The sequence below is a fragment of the Leptodactylus fuscus genome, chromosome 1, assembly GCF_031893055.1.
Source record: "Leptodactylus fuscus isolate aLepFus1 chromosome 1, aLepFus1.hap2, whole genome shotgun sequence".
Lineage (NCBI taxonomy): Eukaryota > Metazoa > Chordata > Amphibia > Anura > Leptodactylidae > Leptodactylus > Leptodactylus fuscus.
In genome coordinates, this window is record NC_134265.1 from 342814420 (window position 1) to 342833457 (window position 19038).

Consider the following 19038-nt stretch of genomic DNA (forward strand, 5'->3'; position numbering starts at 1 on the left):
CTCTTTGACAACCTGTTTTAAAACGGCATCGATTTGCAGCAACGGCTCATGTCATAGTGGTCTTAGTGCAACCTCACCCTTACTTACAAAATGAAATACAACCAAGACGTGTTATTTTCCAAGGGAGTGCATCTCAAGGAAACCTGATCTTACAATAACCAGACATGTATGATTAGATACTGTATGTGCTAGCACATCAAAGCCAGAGTGAAAGTGTTATTACAGCACAATACTTACTTATCCTCAATGCCATCCCTCATATGCTTGTTCTCATGACTGCTATCAGTAGGAGCTACCATTGTATTGCTGCTGGATGTGGTTCCTGCAAAAACAAAACACACTCTTAAGAAGAACTCTAGATACCAATAAAAACAAAAAAATGGTGTTACGGTGGTCATAATCCTAAGACAGCTTTTGCTTTCCGCCTCCAATACACACTCAGCTTGACCAAGGCCATGTATTCTCAATAGGAAGAGGAGCATAAGCTCCGATAGTGGTTTTCTTAAAAGGAAAAGCACGTGACCTCTCTTTCCTCTGACATCTACCATTGGGGAAAATTGAAGACCCCTCCATTCACATTAGATGGTTAGGTGGTGCTGCTGAAATCTACGGGTTTGGTGGACATTTATCTAATGTATACGGCCACTTTTAACCACTGTGAAGGAATTTTGGTACTGTGTAAAGTTATATATAAACGCTCTTTTAATAACAATGACTATGACAGTATTCAGTATATTGTAGCTACATTTGTGACTCTTTACCTGAGGTGACAGAGGGTATCTTATAGCTTGAAGTAATGCGGTAATATGGTGGATTGTCCATGTGCGTCACTCCAGAACTCACTGGGTCTGTAAGTTGTAGCTCACTAACCAATTCCTCCAGGAGTTGCATGGTCTTATCTCTGCCCAGATACACAATCACCTTCTTTACCTGAATATCAGGAAAATAGGGTTGGAAAGGCAGACATTTAAAATCAACAGTCTCTATAATCGGCAGGGAAGCAGAATGTGCAAATGGTCAATCTGGAGCACCAAGGGCGGCTCCATTGCTATGCCCCACACTGCTCTCCTTCACCCCTACCTGCTTTGAGTGATGAGATTTTAGCTTAGGTTCCCTGGTACGGCCACTCAAGGGAAGATGGAAGGAGAGCATTCCTGGGCAGTGAGGTGCGTAGCAAGTTTGGAACAAGTAAGTCCCTCTTAGTGCTCCAGACTGCTCATTTGTCAGACTTGAAAGTGTTACAGAGGGCCTTTCACATCCTTGGGCACATGCAGTTTTATATACAGAAAGTCGAAAGTGCGTTGAATTCCCGTTGGAGATATCCGTGCTGTTATAATGGCAATGATATCAGGCCACTGTCAGAAGGGCGTCCCTGACAGTACTGTCCATAGCTCTGTAGTGTCAGAAGGGCGTTCCTGACAGTCTAGCTGGGCTGTGAGGAAGGTCCCCCCTGACAGTACTGTCCATAACTCTGTAGTGTCAAAGGGGGCGTTCCCCCCAGTACTAGTCTATGGATGAGTACTGTCAGGAGGGGCGTTCCTAACAGGTTAGCGTCATGGCTGGGTTATGAGGAATACCCCGCCTCTGACAGTACAGAGCTATGGATGAGTACTGTCAGGAGGGGTGTTCATTACAGGATAGCATCATGGCTGGGCTGTGAGGAATACCCCGCCCCTGACAGTACAGAGCTATGGACGAGTAGTCAGGAGGGGCGTTCATCACAGCCAGGAATGCCCTTCTGACAGTGGCCTGAGATCGATACCAATATTCTGAATTCAGCGCACTGTCGGCTTTCTAGCGGTATATAAAACCGCATGTGCTTGAGGACATGAAAGGTCCTCTTTAACATCATTTTGGGTAGGAAAGGAGACTTTAAATACTCACATAAGGTAAGAGGCTGGGCTCACTGTTCACTCCACAAATGCTTATTAGAAAGTGCAAAATAATCTTCAAATTCTTCGGCCATCCATCTGCAAGGGTGGTCCACACGTTTTCAATTTCTGACCACGCCACCTCATCACCATACTGGAAAACACATTGCATGCTTAGATTACAACTTGGAAACACATATGAATTCTCTGCAACAAAGGCAGGATCACACAGGGCTGAGGGGCTGCCAATATTCAGTTTGGACTTGTGGGTGAAAAAAATCAGTGTATTACAGTAGCAGCAAATTGGAAAGGATTATTCTCAGCAAGACACAAATATTAACGTGGAAATTAAGATGTGGGGAATAGCTGTCAGAGAACAGGTGTATGGGCTGTATACTGTCCTATGTATTACCTTAGCAGTCATGTACAGCAAGTTATTCAGGACCATGGCTGTGGCCTGAGGTGAGCCCCATCCCTCTCCTCTCAGCCAGCGCCTGCTGTTCACCATCACATCACGGTCTCTGAGCGACTCCTCTACGTCGTCCTCGTGTCTGCGCACCGTAGGTAAGGGCTTCAAATCTACCAGCTCAATGTTGTTCATCCAGGGAAGTAGATAGTGCAGCATCACCTGGCGGCCAGCAGGGTGCGCAGTCTGGATTCGCTGACTGATTTCTGTCCAAGGAGAAAAAAGACTTAGACTTAGCAGAGCTTAGCCTGGTCAGTCACATATATTAGATGTGCACTATGCAACTATGATATGTGGCAAAATTTACAGATCTGACTAGGTTATGGAAGTGAAAATGTTACAAGGTGACAGTTTGCAGGGCAGGGTATCACTTGATGTCAAGGAGCAGCTCTATCAGTCGTCACAGCGATCCTAGTAATGTATCATACAGAAATCCTTAGTATTAGTATAGGTATGTTACATGGGAAACTAAGCTACACTAGGCTTTATGGGAAGTGATACCACACTGATGGTCCAGGAAGAAATGTACAAAGGGGAGAAAACTGACATGTTAAAGGGATTCTATCATTAACCCTTTCGCTGCCAGGCACGTACACTGTACGTGCTCCCAAGGTGGCACTTCAGTAGCGGAGGACGTAGTTACTACGTCCTCCCTACTAATGCCGATATCTCTGGACTGCATCAACATATCTTGATGCTTTAAAATGCATTTTAAAGAAGAGAATCTCATGATACCAGGAACTTGATGATTTTACTTACAGTCTTGGAGTGATTCACTGTTGAAAACACTATTTGGCATTGAGATCCAACTGCAGATCTCAATTCCCGACAGCATTTCAACAGTGAATTTCTCCAAAACTGTACATCCAATCATCGAGTTTTTGATATCATTTTAAAGATGAGATTCTCCTCTTTAAAATGCAATTGAAAGCATCAAGATATGTTGATGCAGTCCAAAGACATAGGGCTCTAAAGTGTCCCCCCCCCTGTCTAAGAAAGCAATTTGCGATCTAAAGAAAGGAAGAGGGACACGGAGCAGCCCAGCAGAGAGAGAGAGATAGAGAAACGATCTAACTCTCTGCATAACTTGTATGTGACAGCAGGATGGGGGTGGCAGGGACTCTATTGTCCCTATTAACCCTTCTCCTGCCAATCAGAGCGTATACTATACATTTGTCTCTGATTGTCACATACAGTTATAATGTAATTCCCCCCTGAGCTTTACTAGTGGGGTATTCTTATGTAAAACCTCCTGAACATAACCAGGAAGTTTGTTGGCGCTGTGACCCAGACGTTTACCATTGTCCAGGTCGCAAGCCAAAAAAAAAAAAGTCGCACCAAACACTTACACAACATATACATAAAGTCGCAAATAAAGTTTACATTTCACCCAATCCCTGTCCTGTCCATACCTGAGCTTTCTACAGTAAAATACAGCTCTAGCGATACCCATTACACACTAAAATAATACTAATAACGATTATCACTAGAGATGAACCTATAGATTGCTAAAATTATTATAGGGGGATGGAAAATAACATTTTTATGTAAAGTCCTATTTAATTTGCATGCACAAAATGGGATGGCGCATTTCTGCGATTTTGGCGATTCTTTAACATCTGCCCCTGTAAATATATACATGTGTGGTCTGTATGAACTCCTCACATATTGCAGTTTTATGGACAGTACATTATGTTTGCAGAAAGGGATTTCTTGAGCTGCACTTTAGTGGCAAATTTGAATTTTTGCGCAATTTTTGCTAGCCATCTCTGTTTGCAGCAAAGTTGAATGAAGGTGGTTGTATATATAAACTATTAAATTGTGTTTTTATATACGGTATGCTGTGTACTCTGAAAAAAGTTAGATTTTGGTATCACAGTCACAGTTTGGTAGGTGCAGTATAGCTTTTTAACATATTAGTGAACAACAGCAAAATCCTGCTTGTCTTCTGTATTCGTGTTTTTGGGAGTCCGAGCTCTTGTTGTAGTTGATGTTTGCGGTACATATAGTATATATACACATTGTATACACCATAAGCTATTATTTTAAAAGTATTTTGTATATGAATGTGAGATTGAACATGAGTTATAGGTGCAAATATGTGTTTTAGCGTATTTTTTCAAAAAATTATTTGTGTTGGTCGCAAAGTTGCATGAAGGTGGATGTGGCTATCGATAACCCATTAAGACATTTGTAATCTTCAGATTGTCTACTTTCAAAAAATATATAGGGTTTAGGGGTTCACTTACTTTTCATGGTGTGTAATCCCTACATTTTATAGGATGATACTTTTTTAGCATTTCCAGCTTCAAAGCAGAATTTTGTTCCTTCCAGTTCTAGCGATTTTCTGAAGACATGTGCATGCGGGTGCAGGCCATAGTGATATGTATGAACTCTGCACATGTTGAAGTCTTATTTTTAGGAGGTTTGGTGCATTTAATTTTTTGTTTGGTTTCCGCTTTTAACAGCTAATATACATTTATTTGCATTTTTTCATAAAACATTCACTTTAAATCAAAATTGCATGAAGGTGCCTGTTCGTATACAGTACCAAGTGGCATTCTGACAATGCTGCAGGTGTCTACTTTAAGAAAATATATAGGTATGGGGGGGGGGGTTGGATGCTTTTTTAATGTTGCAATTTAGGTTTGATTTGTCCATCTCAAAACTGTGAAAATTGCTCTGGCTACTGGAGGTGCAAAATTTCCAGAGACCCTTGGCAGCGAAAAGGTTAAAAATCACATTTTTTTTCTGGATCACATGTAGGGATAGCCTTAAGAAAGACTATTCTTCTCCTTCCTTTAGATGTCTTCTCCGCACCGCTGTTTGGTAGAGATCCCAGTTTTCGTCAGTATGCAAATGAGTTGTCTCGCAGCACTGGGGGAACTCTCCAGCGCCGCCTCCATCTTCTTCAGGAACAGCCTCTCTCCACATCTTCTTCTGAAGCTGGGTTTAAACTCCTACAAATGTTCAGTCAGCTCTACCATCGGGCAGAGCCAACTGTGCATGCCCACAGGCCACAAGAAAATGGCTGCTTACACCAGCTTACTGTGTAAGCTGCCATTTTTCTTGTGGTCCGGACATGCGCAGTCAGCTCTGCCCGAGGCCTAGAAGATTGAAACCCAGGACGGAAGAAGACACAGGGAGAGGGCGTTCCAGAAGAAGATGGAGGCGTCACTGGAGATTTCCCTCACAGTATTGAGGACTGGCCCCAGGGCTGAGAGAGAACTCATTTGCAGTCGAAAACCGGGACGGAATTTCTACCAAAAGGCGGCGTGGAGAAGACATCTAAAGGTAGGAGAAGAGCAGCCTTTCTTAAGGCTATTCCGACGTGTGATCGAGAAAAAAAATGTGATTTTAATGGTAGAATCCCTTTAAGGACGGTCTGCTAGGTATGATATCAATATGATGTTTAAAGGGGTTAGAACTTACAACCTATCCATAGGGAAAGTGTTAAACAGGTTTTCCAGGACTTTTAATCTGATGACATCCACAGGACAGGTCATCAATTGAAAATCTGTGGGGTCCTGACGTCTGGGACCCCCATGGATCAGCTGTTTGAGGCAACAAGCTGCTTCGGCCTCACAGGCCATGTGACATCATGTGCATAGTCAGGATCATAGCTCAGACCCATTTTAGTGAAAGTGCTGAGCTGTGATACCAAACAAAGCCCCTGTACAAATGTATAGCGCTGTGCTTGGTTAGTACTGAAGGGGCTACAGCGCTCTCCTGAATACTGCAGCCTCTTCATAAACCAGACTGGCTGGGGCCTGGGTGTCGGACCCCCACTGATCTTTTATTGATGAGCTATCCTAAGGACAAATGCAGTACCCTACCTGACACTCTATTCATACATCATATGATCAGCATCACCCCCACAGGTAGGGGCGGCTGAAGCCGGTTGAGGGCCCCCCCCAAAACACTTATGGGCCCCTTGTTTCCTGAAATCTCAACATATAGAGCCCCTTGAAGTCTCTCTAACAATCTACCAGTAACTATTAACCATGAAGTCCATTAGCTTAGGAAATTACCTGTAAGCTAATGGAAAGTAGAAAGAGATTCTACCATTAAAATCTTTTTTTGTGTGGATAAGACGTCGGAATAGTCTTTAGAAAGGCTATTCGTCTCTTACCTTTAGATGTGATCACCGCCGCGCCGTTCCTTAGAAATACCGGTTTTTACCGGTATGCAAATCAGTTCTCTCACAGTGATGGGGGCGGGTCCCAGCACTGAAAATGCGATGGGGGCGTCCCCACTGCTGCTCGAGAACACGATCCTGCAACGCCTCTATCTTCGGCTGGATCCTCCCCTTCTCTGTCGTCTTCCTCCTGCGTCACCTCCGACGCCTGCGCAGTTGGCCCTGCCAGTGAGACACCAGCAGAGCTGAGTGTGAATGCCGGCCGGCGGCCATTTTTGGGAGGCCGCTCCTACATTGAACTACAAGAGCAAGAGTGGCCTCCCAAAAATGGGCCCCGGCCGGCATGCGCAGTCGGCTCTACTAGTGTCTCACTGGCAGAGTCAACTGCGCAGGCGTCGGAGGTGACGCAGGAGGAAGACGACAGAGAAGGGGAGCATCCAGCCAAAGATAGAGGCGTTGCAGAATCGTGTTATCGAGCAGCAGTGGGGACGCCCCCATCGCATTTTCAGCACTGAAGCCCGCCCCCATCGCTGCCAGAGAACTAATTTGCATACCAGTAAAACCGGTATTTCTAAGGAACGGCGCGGCGGGGATCACATCTAAAGGTAAGAGACGAATAGCCTTTCTAAAGACTACTCCGACGTCTTATCAACAAAAAAAAAGAGGTTTTAATGGTTGAATCCCTTTAAGGTGATAGGACCCCGACTTACTGGGTCCTGTGTAATGTGTACTAATGCCATGTCCCTCCCTGACACAGGTCACACACTGATCCCCTATCCTGTGGACACGTGTAACATAAGAACATAGTCCCACTTTCTAACAAACCCAATACCTGAAAAAATAGCGAGTGTAAGCTCTGGGTAGGTGCGAGCCAATTCTTCAGAGAGCTGGTAGTAAGATACGGAGTACAAATGTGGTAATGGAGAGGGGTGACTCAATATTCCATCTGTTCTATGGACTTCTAATTTGTGAGCATAGCGAAACATCTTCGGTTCCAGAATCTGCAGAAAGTCAATGGATACAATTCAGAAGTATAAAATTGCAAGAACAAATCAGTAACAGCAGTGTTACATTATAAATGATGAGGAATCACATTTGGCTGCTACAGTGTATCGATATTATGAGAGAAATTCTATAAAGAATTATGGGTCTAATTCATAAAAAAGTGTAGTTATTAATAAACAAGGCAATAGTCAGGGGTTGTCCTGCCAAGTAAGCGTCATAGTCACTGTATAGATCAAATTTTTTTTTTTACATATGGATCATCTAGTGAAGAATTATGACATTTACTCACAGAGTATGGCGCCACCTTGTGTTTAAAGCGTATTGCAATGTGCGTGTCCACCTTAGTGCTAAAGGTCGGGCATGCTCAGTCATTCTCATCACAGCCTGGTCTTTGCGTAGTGATCTCCTGTTTACTACAGAAGAGCAAGTGCAAAAAACTCTCTTCACTGTAAATAGTTATTTCTATTGGCTCTTCTACAAGGGAAGGTCACTAGGTAAACCTGAGACTGTGGAGAGTGACTGAGCTTGTGTGTCCACCAGCACTCAGTTTATTAGGTGGAAGTGCACATTGCTATACACTTTGAACACCAGATGGCGCCATAATATGTAACTAAATAAAACTTTTACCTGGATGTTTTAGAGCAGTAATTTGCAAGCATTGCTCATTTCTATGATCTACTAGCTGGTACCCGCGACTTCGTCTGCGGTGATTGTAGCAGTGGGTATATACAGGCGCGGGTAAGGTCTTAGTACTGTGTATAAGGTATGGGATATGAAATGTAACTTTGTATCTTGTTTTTTCTGTAATTCAGAGAATATGTGAGACTTTTGTGTTGAAGTTACTTTGTATTTGAGCTGCTATATATACGGTGTTGTGAGAAACTTTACATAGTGACTTTGGGACAGAAGTATTTGAAGTTAACCCTTTCCCGCCGATGGCATTTTTTGATTTTCGTTTTTGACTCCCCTCCTCTAAACCCCATAACTTTTTTATTTCTCCGCTCCCAGAGCCATATGAGGTCTTAATTTTTCCTGGGACAAATTTTTCTTCATGATGCCACCATTATTTATTCCATATAATGTACTGGGAAGCAGGGGAAAAAATTCAGAATGGGGTGGATTTGAAGAAAAAATGCATTTCTGCGACTTTCTTACGGGCTTTGGTTTTACAGCGTTCACTGTGCAACCAAGATGACATGTCCCCTGTATTCTGTGTTTCGTTGCGATTCTGAGGATACCAAATTTATATGGTTTTATTTACATTTTGACCCCTTAAAAAAAATCCAAAACTGTGTTAAAAAATTATTTTTTGAAATGTCGCCATATTCTGACAGCCGTAACTTTTTTATACGTCCGTGTACGGGGATGTATAGGGCGTCTTTTATTGCGGGACCGGGTGTACTTTTTATTCAATTTTTTATCAGAATCAAAACAGTGAAAAAATGGCGGTTTGGCACTTTTGACCATTTTTCCCGCTACGGCGTTTACCGAACAGGAAAAATATTTGTATAGCTTTGTAGAGCGGGCGATTTCGGACGTGGGGATACCTAACATGTATGTGTTTCACAGTATTTAACTACTTTTATATGTGTTCTAGGGAAAGGGGGGTGATTTGAATTTTTAATCCTTTTTATTTTATATTTTTATATTTTTTTTACTTTTTGTAAACTTTTTTTTTTGGCATTTATTAGACTTCCTAGGGGTATTCACATGGATGGGCGGTGTCGCAGGTTGTCAGAGCGGTGGGGGTCGGCAAACATGGCTGCTCCGGAGCGTTAAAGAGAACCTCCTGGAGTATCGTTAAGGTGAGGGGCAAAGTGGTAAAGTATATGTATATGTGATTGTGTGGGGTTAGGGTCGAGGCTGTAGAGGGCAATATGAATTTTGTGGCTTGCTATGGTCCAAAGTGTGTGAGATTGCAGAGATGGTGGTGTGAGTTTGGGTTTTGTGGGGGTCCTGGCACAAACGTATGTGCGCTATTGTGACGAAAAGTAGCCTATTGCGCAATCGGGTGTATTAACTATGTTTGTGGAAAATTTCAGCCAAATCGGTGGAGTGGTATTTCCATGATTGAGGAACAAACATCCGAACATCCAAACACACAAACCCACAAACTTTCACATTTATAATATTAATAGGATAACCGTGATGGCGAGCCTATGGCACGGATGCCAGAGGTGGCACTCAGAACCCTCTCTTTGGACACCCATCTGTGGAGCAAATTGTACTGTGTGGGGACCACTGTGCAGCAGATTATACTGTGTGGGGGCCAATGTGGAGCTGATTGGACTGTGTGAGGGTCATAGTGGAGCAGATTGTACTGTGCGGGGGCCACTGTGAAGCAGATTGTACTGTGTGGGGCCATTGTGGAGCAGATTGTACTGTGTGGGGGCCACTGTGGAGCTGATTGTACTGTGTGGGGGCCACTGTGCAGCAGATTGTACTGCATGGGGGCCAATGTGGAGCTGATTGTACTGTGTGGGTCCATTGTGGAGCAGATTGTACTGTGTGGGGGCCACTGTGGAGCTGATTGTACTGTGTGGGGCCACTGTGGAGCAGATTGTACTGTGTGTGGGCCACTGTGGAGCAGATTGTACTGTGTGTGGGGGTCACTGTGAAGCAGATTGTACTGTGTGTGGGTCACTGTGAAGCAGATTGGACTGTGTGAGGGTCACAGTAGGGCAGAAAGCTCTATAAAGCCCCATTCATATGACTATATTTTGCAGGTCTGTAATTGTGTGCAATTGTGGATCCGCACATTATTAAGGTTAAATTGCTGTGTTGACACTTTGAAATAAATTACTGAGCTTTGGGTTGCAGTTTGGGCACTCTGTCTCTAAAAATTTCGCCATCACTGATCAATACAATTACTGATACACTGTACATTTAGTCAATCGGACATAAATCTTCCTCAATTTCCTTCCTTAAAGGGAACTAGTCCTGTAAATTTGGGAATCTAAACCATCCGGAGACCTCTATGGATTGGTGATTTAGTGTCCCTTTAAAGTAAACAGACGGAACAGTTATAAAGGATTAACTAAAAATAATTTTAGAAACATATTGTATTGTTCTTGCTTTTTACGAGGGAGAATACGACTTCCTTGTATTCTAGCAACGTCATAACAAAAACCCGTACCCTTAGAAAACCTTCCAAGTGGAAACAGCAGACCTTTAGACGTGATACGCTGCTTATTGCTTAGATATTGGACTATACACGCACATGGGACAGTAAGCAATGTTTACAAACCTGCAACAACTGCATAGCAACTTCATAGATATCCCTGGCAGAATCCGCCGCCTTAAACAGGATGAGATTAAGGAGGGTAACTGTGTCACACTGGTAATCCCTGGAGACAGATTACAGAGATTTCACTGAATATCACCATCACAGGACACACTGCACATTATCTATACACAGTGTAACATGCCCAGTCCTACAGGATTGATATATTATACTTCTCATATACACATCTAAGATTACCTGTTCTGGAAAACACTAGCTATGGCTTTGAAGCAGCCCGAGGCCACTCTTTTGGAGCCCGTGTAGCAGCGGTCCACCGCCCAATACATGAGGTTGCTCTGGTCTGGATTGAGTTCTAGTAATAGCATGACTGCTTCACACCCCAACTGATGGACCTAAAAAGAGAAAACCAATAAATGTATACGAGGCACCAAAACATTCAGGTAAACATCTGAATTTGCCGCGGATCTGGGGGCGGATTTCGCCCCCCGAATCCGAAGCAGATTCCTCTCACAATGTTTTCAATGGGAGGCAGAGATTGCAGCAGGACATGGAAAACAGAAGCGTCCTGCTCCATCTTGCTGTGGATTTCGCTCACAGCTTGAGATTCCCTCCTGACCAGGCTCATTCATCTGGGCCTAATCAGGAGCGGGACGCCGCGACGGACTGCTGATGCACTGCATCGGCACCCAGTCGCGGCTAGACCGCTACAAAAATACGGCAGCAGAAAATGAAGAGGATTCCTCTTCATTTCCGCTGTATGAACAGACCCTAAGGTTACTTATTATGCACATGTATTCCATATTTAATCAGGGAAAACATCCTTTGAAGGGGTTGTCCCATCTCAAGGATCCTCTCTATACTGCTAGCTTATATGGATTTAAGACTTTTCCCAAATGCATTGCTTCAGTAAAACTGCTTTGTTTGGCCACTATCTGAGATTCTTCACTTCATTGTTTACACTGCGTTTCCATAACCACGGTCCTGGAATGATCTTATCTCTTCCCCCAGGACAAGTGACGTAACTCCCTACTCTCAGGAGGGAGGGGGAGCCGAGTGCTCGGAGCAGCTTGTATTTCTGAGCTGTTTATCTCCCTCTTCCAGTTATCAGGTCTGTTAATTGAATTTTGCTGCTAAGGGCTGAGACGGGAAGTCTGTTACCTCTGTATGTAACACAGACCTAAAACTGAGTTTATTGCAAGCTGACTCTTGGTCCTGTAGCATGTAAATTTGGGATTCTCATCACCTATCTAATCCAGCGCTGCTACATCAGCTTCATATTGTGCATCTTCCAGTGATACTGTGCTAATTTATTTACAACCATCCGTCATTACTGACTGCAAACATGCACTGCTATGAAGAGAGATAGCAGAGCTGGTTTTGTCTGGGAGACAGCAAGTGAAACCCCGCCCACCAATTCACCGAGAAAACCAGGAAGTGAACAGAGCATACAGCCTGCAAGTGGGTGAATGGGCGAGTTGGGAATACCCCTTTACTATGTACCTGATGGGAAACTATGACCCAGAAGTTGTTAATAAAGTAGCATTTGGCATGGTGGAAAAGTTGTCTTATCAAGAATACCATCTCATCGTATAGCCTATTAGAGTTGTCTGCTTGGAGTGAACCAAACTCTATAATATTACATGTGAGAAGTAAAGCCAGAGGATATTTCCTGGACCCCCGGCTAACCCCTGTAACTGCAGCAGAGACAACTCCTCTAGTATAGAATGTAAATCACAGGACGCGATGAAAGAAATGTCGACAGGGCATCTGCAAAATAGAATTTCAGCAACTAATCTACCTTTTTGTCCTGAGAATCCAGGATGTTATCCAGCCATTTATACAGATAACCATCTGATGAAAGACCAACATTATCTGCAACGGGGCCGCAACATAAAACAGCGGACATTGCCTGCCAAAAAAAAGGAAAGATAAGTTAGCAACGTAGATATTCCTCGTGCCGTTATCTCATTATTATTGCATTACTATTATTTTTTTAGGTTTTTTTATGCTCAAAATCTGGACCTAAGTAAAAAATATTGGTATACTCCTACCGTTACAGATCAAGGGCAAGGAGTGTAAGAGCAAGGTTGCATGGTTGGATCTTTGCAGTGGAATCCACTGCAAAAAATCCACCTCCAATTCATTTCATGAGAGGTAGACGCTTCTTCTTCTGCTAGCCGAAAAAAAAAATCATCTAGCAGAACAAGGAAATGTCCTGTCTCAGCCTCCTATTACAGTGGAAGGAAGTAAAATATTTCTGCTAACGGCAGGGAGATCTCTGTAGTGGATTTTCCATGGTGGTCCTTGATACAAAATCTGCAGTGTGAACTTACCCTAATGGTTAAATCTCAATAAACACTTCATCATTAAGCTGCAAGTCTAGGAATAAAATCCGACTAATATTATAAATGTGAAAGTTTGTGTGTTTGTTCTTCAATTTGAATGAAATTTGGTACATGGTATGTAACCTCGATTAACACATAGGCTACTTTTTATCCTGGTAAATGACATGGTATCACCACTGTTATGAATTTATGTTCACATACTATATTACACTGCTCTTGCAGCAGCTTATCTCAGGTTCTGATAGAGAGATAACAGCCCTGGCTTTATGTAAACACTCAGCTATCCCTCAGTCCATTGTGTACATGCATTTGCATATTATCTGATCTGCACCAGGCAGTGCTGACAAACTGACATGGGAAAACACCCGTAATCCAAATTGGCAGTTTGCCAATTTTAAACATGGATGGAAAAAGAAAATCTAATTTGTCGCAAACAACGAGAGCTATGAAGGAGCCAGAAGTCAACAGAGTTCTCCTCAAGTGGAGCTGAGGTGGATCATCAACACCAATAACACGCTCATTATATGCTGCTGAGATGCTGGTACAATCACAGACACAGCGCTAGGAACGAATTCAGCAGCAGGACAGCTTCCGAAATGCCAGAGCATGCAAACCATCGATGGCAGCAATTTGCTGAAAATAGGTGGAACATCGGTGCCAACAACACACAGTTGAAGTTGTGGGCAGAGGCCAGTATATAATAAACTAAAATACAAGTGCAGCGCAGAAAACTAAAAGTGTCAACATTGTACAAACATCTTAAGCACTTTCACAGTTCCATTAGTCAGATGTCCATTAGTCCATTATGGCATGTGAAAATTACCTTTATTAATGGCAATAATCATTATCGGTCAAGCCTTATCTATTGGTATTACCTACATAACATAGCAACTGAATTGCAATTCTGCTAAAAGAAAGCAAATACACATTAGCCATGTCAGGATCGGCCTTTCTATACAAGTAAGTACTATGTGACCTGTATAAAATACTAGCTTGCTTGGGATTTTTAATATTTTATTATGTTGCCACAATTGAAGTGACGTGAAACATGGCAGGGTGAGATATTTTGCTGGTATACACATTTCATGTCACCGGCAGGCAAAGAGACCGCTAATATCATCCATATAAAACAGGCCTGTGCAGCCTGCAGCGAGGCAGTGCAGAGGTTAATAAAAGGAAGCAATCTGTTGCGCAGAAGTAAAAAGAGCTGGATGTGTTTAGGGTTATAAATACAGAGAGATTATCTTGTGCAGAAAACAAGATCTGTGCTGTGGTGATCCAGGCACCTATTATGGTTATTCTGAGCAATGACCTAGAAACAGATGTGCTCTCACAATTTATCTATTTAATCCTCCCGCAGATGGAAAAGCCTCTATACTGGTCAGCAACGGCATGGAGGATTGGGCGGCGGGGACACATGAATGTGAGATACTGGAGCAGGGCCCCTTTATGAGAGCACATCTGTAAGGTACAGGCAAGACCTTTGCAAATGTCGACCCCTGAGACGGTCAGCTCCGGGCACCCCTGGCAAAATGTCAACTTTGCTATAGGGGCCCTCAGTCAGTCACTGTAGTACTACACAGCCGCGATTAAAATGAATGGCAGCCCTTGGGGTATATCGACATGGGGTGACTATGTGGAATAACCCCTTTAATGCTGGACTAGTAGGTTTAACTTCAGGACTAAAGCACACAAAATATCAGGTAATGTATTATCGTGAGCATGTTAGTTTTCTCATGGGGGGGGGGGCGGACATTGCGCTTTTGCTCTAAAAATGCACTATTTTTTTCCTTTTTTGCAATATGTTCACCACTTTTGTAAAAAGTAAGCAGAATGGGGTAGGTTTCATGGTGGGCAAGGGAAACTTCGGATTGAAAGGTTTAATGTAGCTTGAGTCAGGGCTCGTTCACATCTGCGCCCGGGAGTCCATTTTGCAGGTTTCTGCTTCCTGCACAAAACAGAGCAGGAGACAGAAAGCTGCAGGACTCTTTCATACCCATTAATTTGTGTGAACCCAGCGTCAGAAAACTGGTGCAGGTTCTACCTAAACTTTAGGTCAGTCCGTGGTAGGTACAACTTTTCTGTTCTGACACCAGAATTATGATGAGGCCTCTTAAAGGGGTTGTGCAGGATTAGAAAACATGACTGATTTCTTCTTCTCTGAAAGTGACGTCGCATTCATCGGTCACATGGCAGTGCTATAGCTCTGTCACACAAATATTTGGGACTGAGCTGCAGCATGGCCATATGACCAACATAGGAGCTGGAGGCCAGTCACTTTCCTAGATGCCTGCCATATAGTGCTGACAGAGGATAGCCCCTACTGTAGGATATCTTACATAAACAAGCGGATTACCTTCAGTGCACAGTACTGATGTCTGTTTATCTGCATATTCCGATCGCTGTATCTGTCCAGTGGGGTGAACATGATGCTGAACGGCCCGGCCCAATGACTGAACAACATGAAGAGGCTATGGCGCAGACTCTGCTGAGGAAAGATACTTCTTCTCTGATGCACTGGAAATAAACAGGACATTCAATACTTAGAAACCAATGACTAATATATTCTTAATATTGGCATCTACTCATACAAGCATTGATCTCAACATTACAAATTGCCGGCTGCTATGCCGAGCACCTGTACAGAATGAGAGTGGCCATCACCAGTATTCCGGCTACACAACACACATGCTGCATGCAGATTTGCAAGGGCCCCAGTTGTCAGACCCCTGCAGATCTAATATCATCTCCATCAATTTCATTTTTATTTGGCTCTTAAATAGAAATGTGAAGTGAACCTAGCAATTTGTAAAGTGTTTGACTCTGTATTGTAAACGGAAAACACAACAATAACTTCTAAAGTATGGAAGTGATGGAATACCTGGAACGTTCTGAATGATATTCGCCACTAAGGCACTAAAATGGCATCGGATATCTTTCAGTGTATCAGAGTCCTTCTCGTTCTCCGCTTCCAGTAGCTGTCTGGTTAAGTCCACGTATTCCAGCAGAGTATTGTTCAGGGAATGTGTCTCATTATCAAGGCCTCCACTTGCACTAGGAAAGAAAGAAAACTATGAAACTTTGGCTCTGCCCATTACAGATCCACAAAGTAAATAGAATTTCAATAGCTCTCGGCCAAAACCCGTCCTTTCTGTTTCTTCCTGCAAAACACAAGGATGCTCAGTTTGACCAGAAGTGCCTATGCTGCCAATCGAGAGAGAGGGGTGTAGGGTGCTATCAGACATCTCTAGCAATGGTATACCTCCCCACTGAGAAAGAAAGTATCAGGTGTAAGCCGATGGCTGGTCAGGTAATGGAGGGGGTGTACATCTCACCCAGACTACTCAGGTGGGAGAGATGAGAAAACTCCAGAAAGAACATTTCTCAGCAGATAACTATTGTCTGCTGAGGGTTATTTCACAGTTCCGGTTACTGGGCTGGATTTTTAGGAATGGCAGGTAGGTTGGTAGTGGGACCTGTCATTCCACCCCCCTCCAGTCCACACTTTGGGGATGTTCCGGCAGCGACTCAGCTGTTGAGAGTCTCCTCGTCAAGGAGGCTTAAGAAGTCAGCTCCAGCAGCAGACTGGGGGCAGAGCTTGGCTGGAGAGCAAACAGAGGGGTCATATTTTTGGAGCTGTGTCCTGAGGGATTCTACTGGCTTTGGATTTCTGTGATTCTAGGTGAGGTAACCTATTCTATGTTTAGTTAGTGCCTAGCCGGGCAGGGATTTATTTTTGTATTGTTTCCTTTTATTGCTGCACTATATTTTTGAGTGAAAATAAAATTCTACCTTTGTTTTGGACTAAAGAATCTGGACTTGTGTGTCTATGCCACCCCACCTAGCAACCCCAGACCCTGACACAGGACATTGAAACGGAACATTCCCCGTACGACTTTCCTGATGTTATCTATGGGAAGTGACTCAGCAGCCCACAATACACACAAGATAGTTGTCCAGATCTACTGTGGATTTGGCGGACTCTGATTTTGCGTGTTCTTCTGTGATCCTTTCATCTATGCCCGCACTGAAAACAAAAAAGCCTTTATACTCACCCTGCTGCTGTACCTCCAGTGGCAGCAGATCTGCAGTGAAGCCATAGTAGTACAGCTCAGCTGCAGCATGCATGTGCAAGGAGCACCAGAGAGGAGTCCCATGAGAGACATCGGACTCATCACTAGGCAAGTACAAAGGTTTTTTTTTTTTTTTTTTATGAAGACATGTATGGCTTTACAACAGGGATTTTGGGACTCTAAACCCTCACACGGGTTCTTATGGACCGGGGGTCTAGTGTCCCAAATTGACCTGTTCCCTCTAATGAAGTGCAGTAACCCAATGCCTCTCCATATGGTATTATCAGGAAATCATCACTACAGGTTAGGGGTAAAGATTTCCCAGGACTTACCTGTGACTAATGACACCAGCATCTGCCAGCAGTTCAAATATACGGACCAGCTGCACTCGTAAAATATCTCGACGCCTGCGCCGCTTCATATTCTGTGGACGAAAACGGTATTAACTAGGAAACCGCAATTTATTACATATTTACATAATACCAGAACACCGGATAGGCGACCACTAAAATGCCATTTACACATGTTGTTGTACATGTACAGATCAGTAACCATGTCCAATGACCGTTTTCATCATACTACAGTATTTTGGCCTGCAGAAGGGGGTAATAAAGCAATCCTGGCACGGAACACAATGTAACAGTGACATGTAATATCGTTACCTCTGGCCTTCTGTCAAGTGCTTCTTTAATGATGGGGTGCAACTCCTCAATTAATTCCCTGGATACAGATAACACACAGAGGTATCAGACACCCGTCATTATAACATTACGCTGCTTACACAACATATATCATAAAAGACAGCAAATACACCATTGTGAGCCGCTCTCCGATGTAACATTGTCGGCTGGCAATGAGTAACAAGGTCATTAATAAAAGAGACGTCTACACCAGGACGTGTAATCTTAAGTGCTTGTAAATATATACAAATATCCTCTAATAGTCAGGCTTTACTGCACAGGTCACACATTAAAGGAGTATTCCCACCTCTAGGGTCACATTAAAAGTTGTTGCTTAAGCCAAGACAAGTGTTTTACCCAATACATTGGTTTATCCATCTTATTCGGCTTGCCAGATACTGCTCATTACAATTTGTTACCTAAGATTCAGACCTTCTCAGTTATCTATGGGCTTGACTGCTAATGTCAGTCATCTCCTGTTCCCGGCCACCTCTATTCTTTGCCCGGCAAAGATGTCTCTGTTAGCTTTACAAAGTGATAAGGGCTAGCCCATTACTTGTTATCACTGTACATAAATCTAGAGATAACAGTGTACAGTTTTGAACAAGTACACCGATGGCCAGATATCAGACTAAGCCCACCCACCAGCTTACTGCTGAAACCAGGAAGTGGAGGAGAGAGGAGACAAGAGAAACCCTGAGATAGAAAAAAATGCTTTAAAGGGGTTGTCCCATCACAAGGATCCTATCTATACTGCTTGTTAATGTGGATGTAAGACTTCTCCTAAATACACTGCTTCAGCAAAACTGCTTTGTTTGTCCACTATATTAGTTTATTCAATTCATTGTTGACACATCCCTTGACTAATCTGCTCAAAAGTCAAGTGATGTATCTGCTGCTCTCAGGGTGGAGGGGCTAAGTGCACAGGAGTGAGCCTGTGTTTCTAGCTATTCCTGTGTCTACACCACGTGACCTACCTCCCTGCTCTCAGAAAGGGGACAGAAGCTGCTTTCAATTCTGAACTCGTCTTCTTTTCTCCCAGTTATCAGGTTAGCTAATTCAATTGTGTTCATTATGGCAGAGACAGGCAGTCTCTGTATGTAACACAGAATGGAGTTGCTCCTGCCTGTACTTCATAGTCCAATATTGTGCATATAGTGTTGTTTGAGGACCTTTGATGACATCACAGGCGCTTCAGCCTAGGATCATGCTATGC

At 43.4% G+C, this 19038-nt stretch overlaps 1 protein-coding gene across 8 annotated transcripts in view; it reads right to left on the reverse strand.

The window, feature by feature from the left end:
- Positions 1-19038, reverse strand: part of FRYL (FRY like transcription coactivator) — a 268920-nt gene that overhangs the window by 45998 nt on the left and 203884 nt on the right. For all 8 annotated transcript variants that reach the window (XM_075261448.1, XM_075261449.1, XM_075261444.1 and 5 more), the window contains 12 exons: positions 17805-17862; positions 17475-17566; positions 15951-16123; positions 15426-15586; positions 12523-12633; positions 10962-11116; positions 10728-10827; positions 7308-7476; positions 2284-2543; positions 1885-2025; positions 762-930; positions 238-322 (listed from right to left, as the gene is read on the reverse strand). In XM_075261448.1, the coding sequence (XP_075117549.1) occupies positions 238-322; positions 762-930; positions 1885-2025; positions 2284-2543; positions 7308-7476; positions 10728-10827; positions 10962-11116; positions 12523-12633; positions 15426-15586; positions 15951-16123; positions 17475-17566; positions 17805-17862 (1674 nt within the window). The remainder of the gene's footprint in view (positions 1-237; positions 323-761; positions 931-1884; positions 2026-2283; positions 2544-7307; positions 7477-10727; positions 10828-10961; positions 11117-12522; positions 12634-15425; positions 15587-15950; positions 16124-17474; positions 17567-17804; positions 17863-19038) is intronic.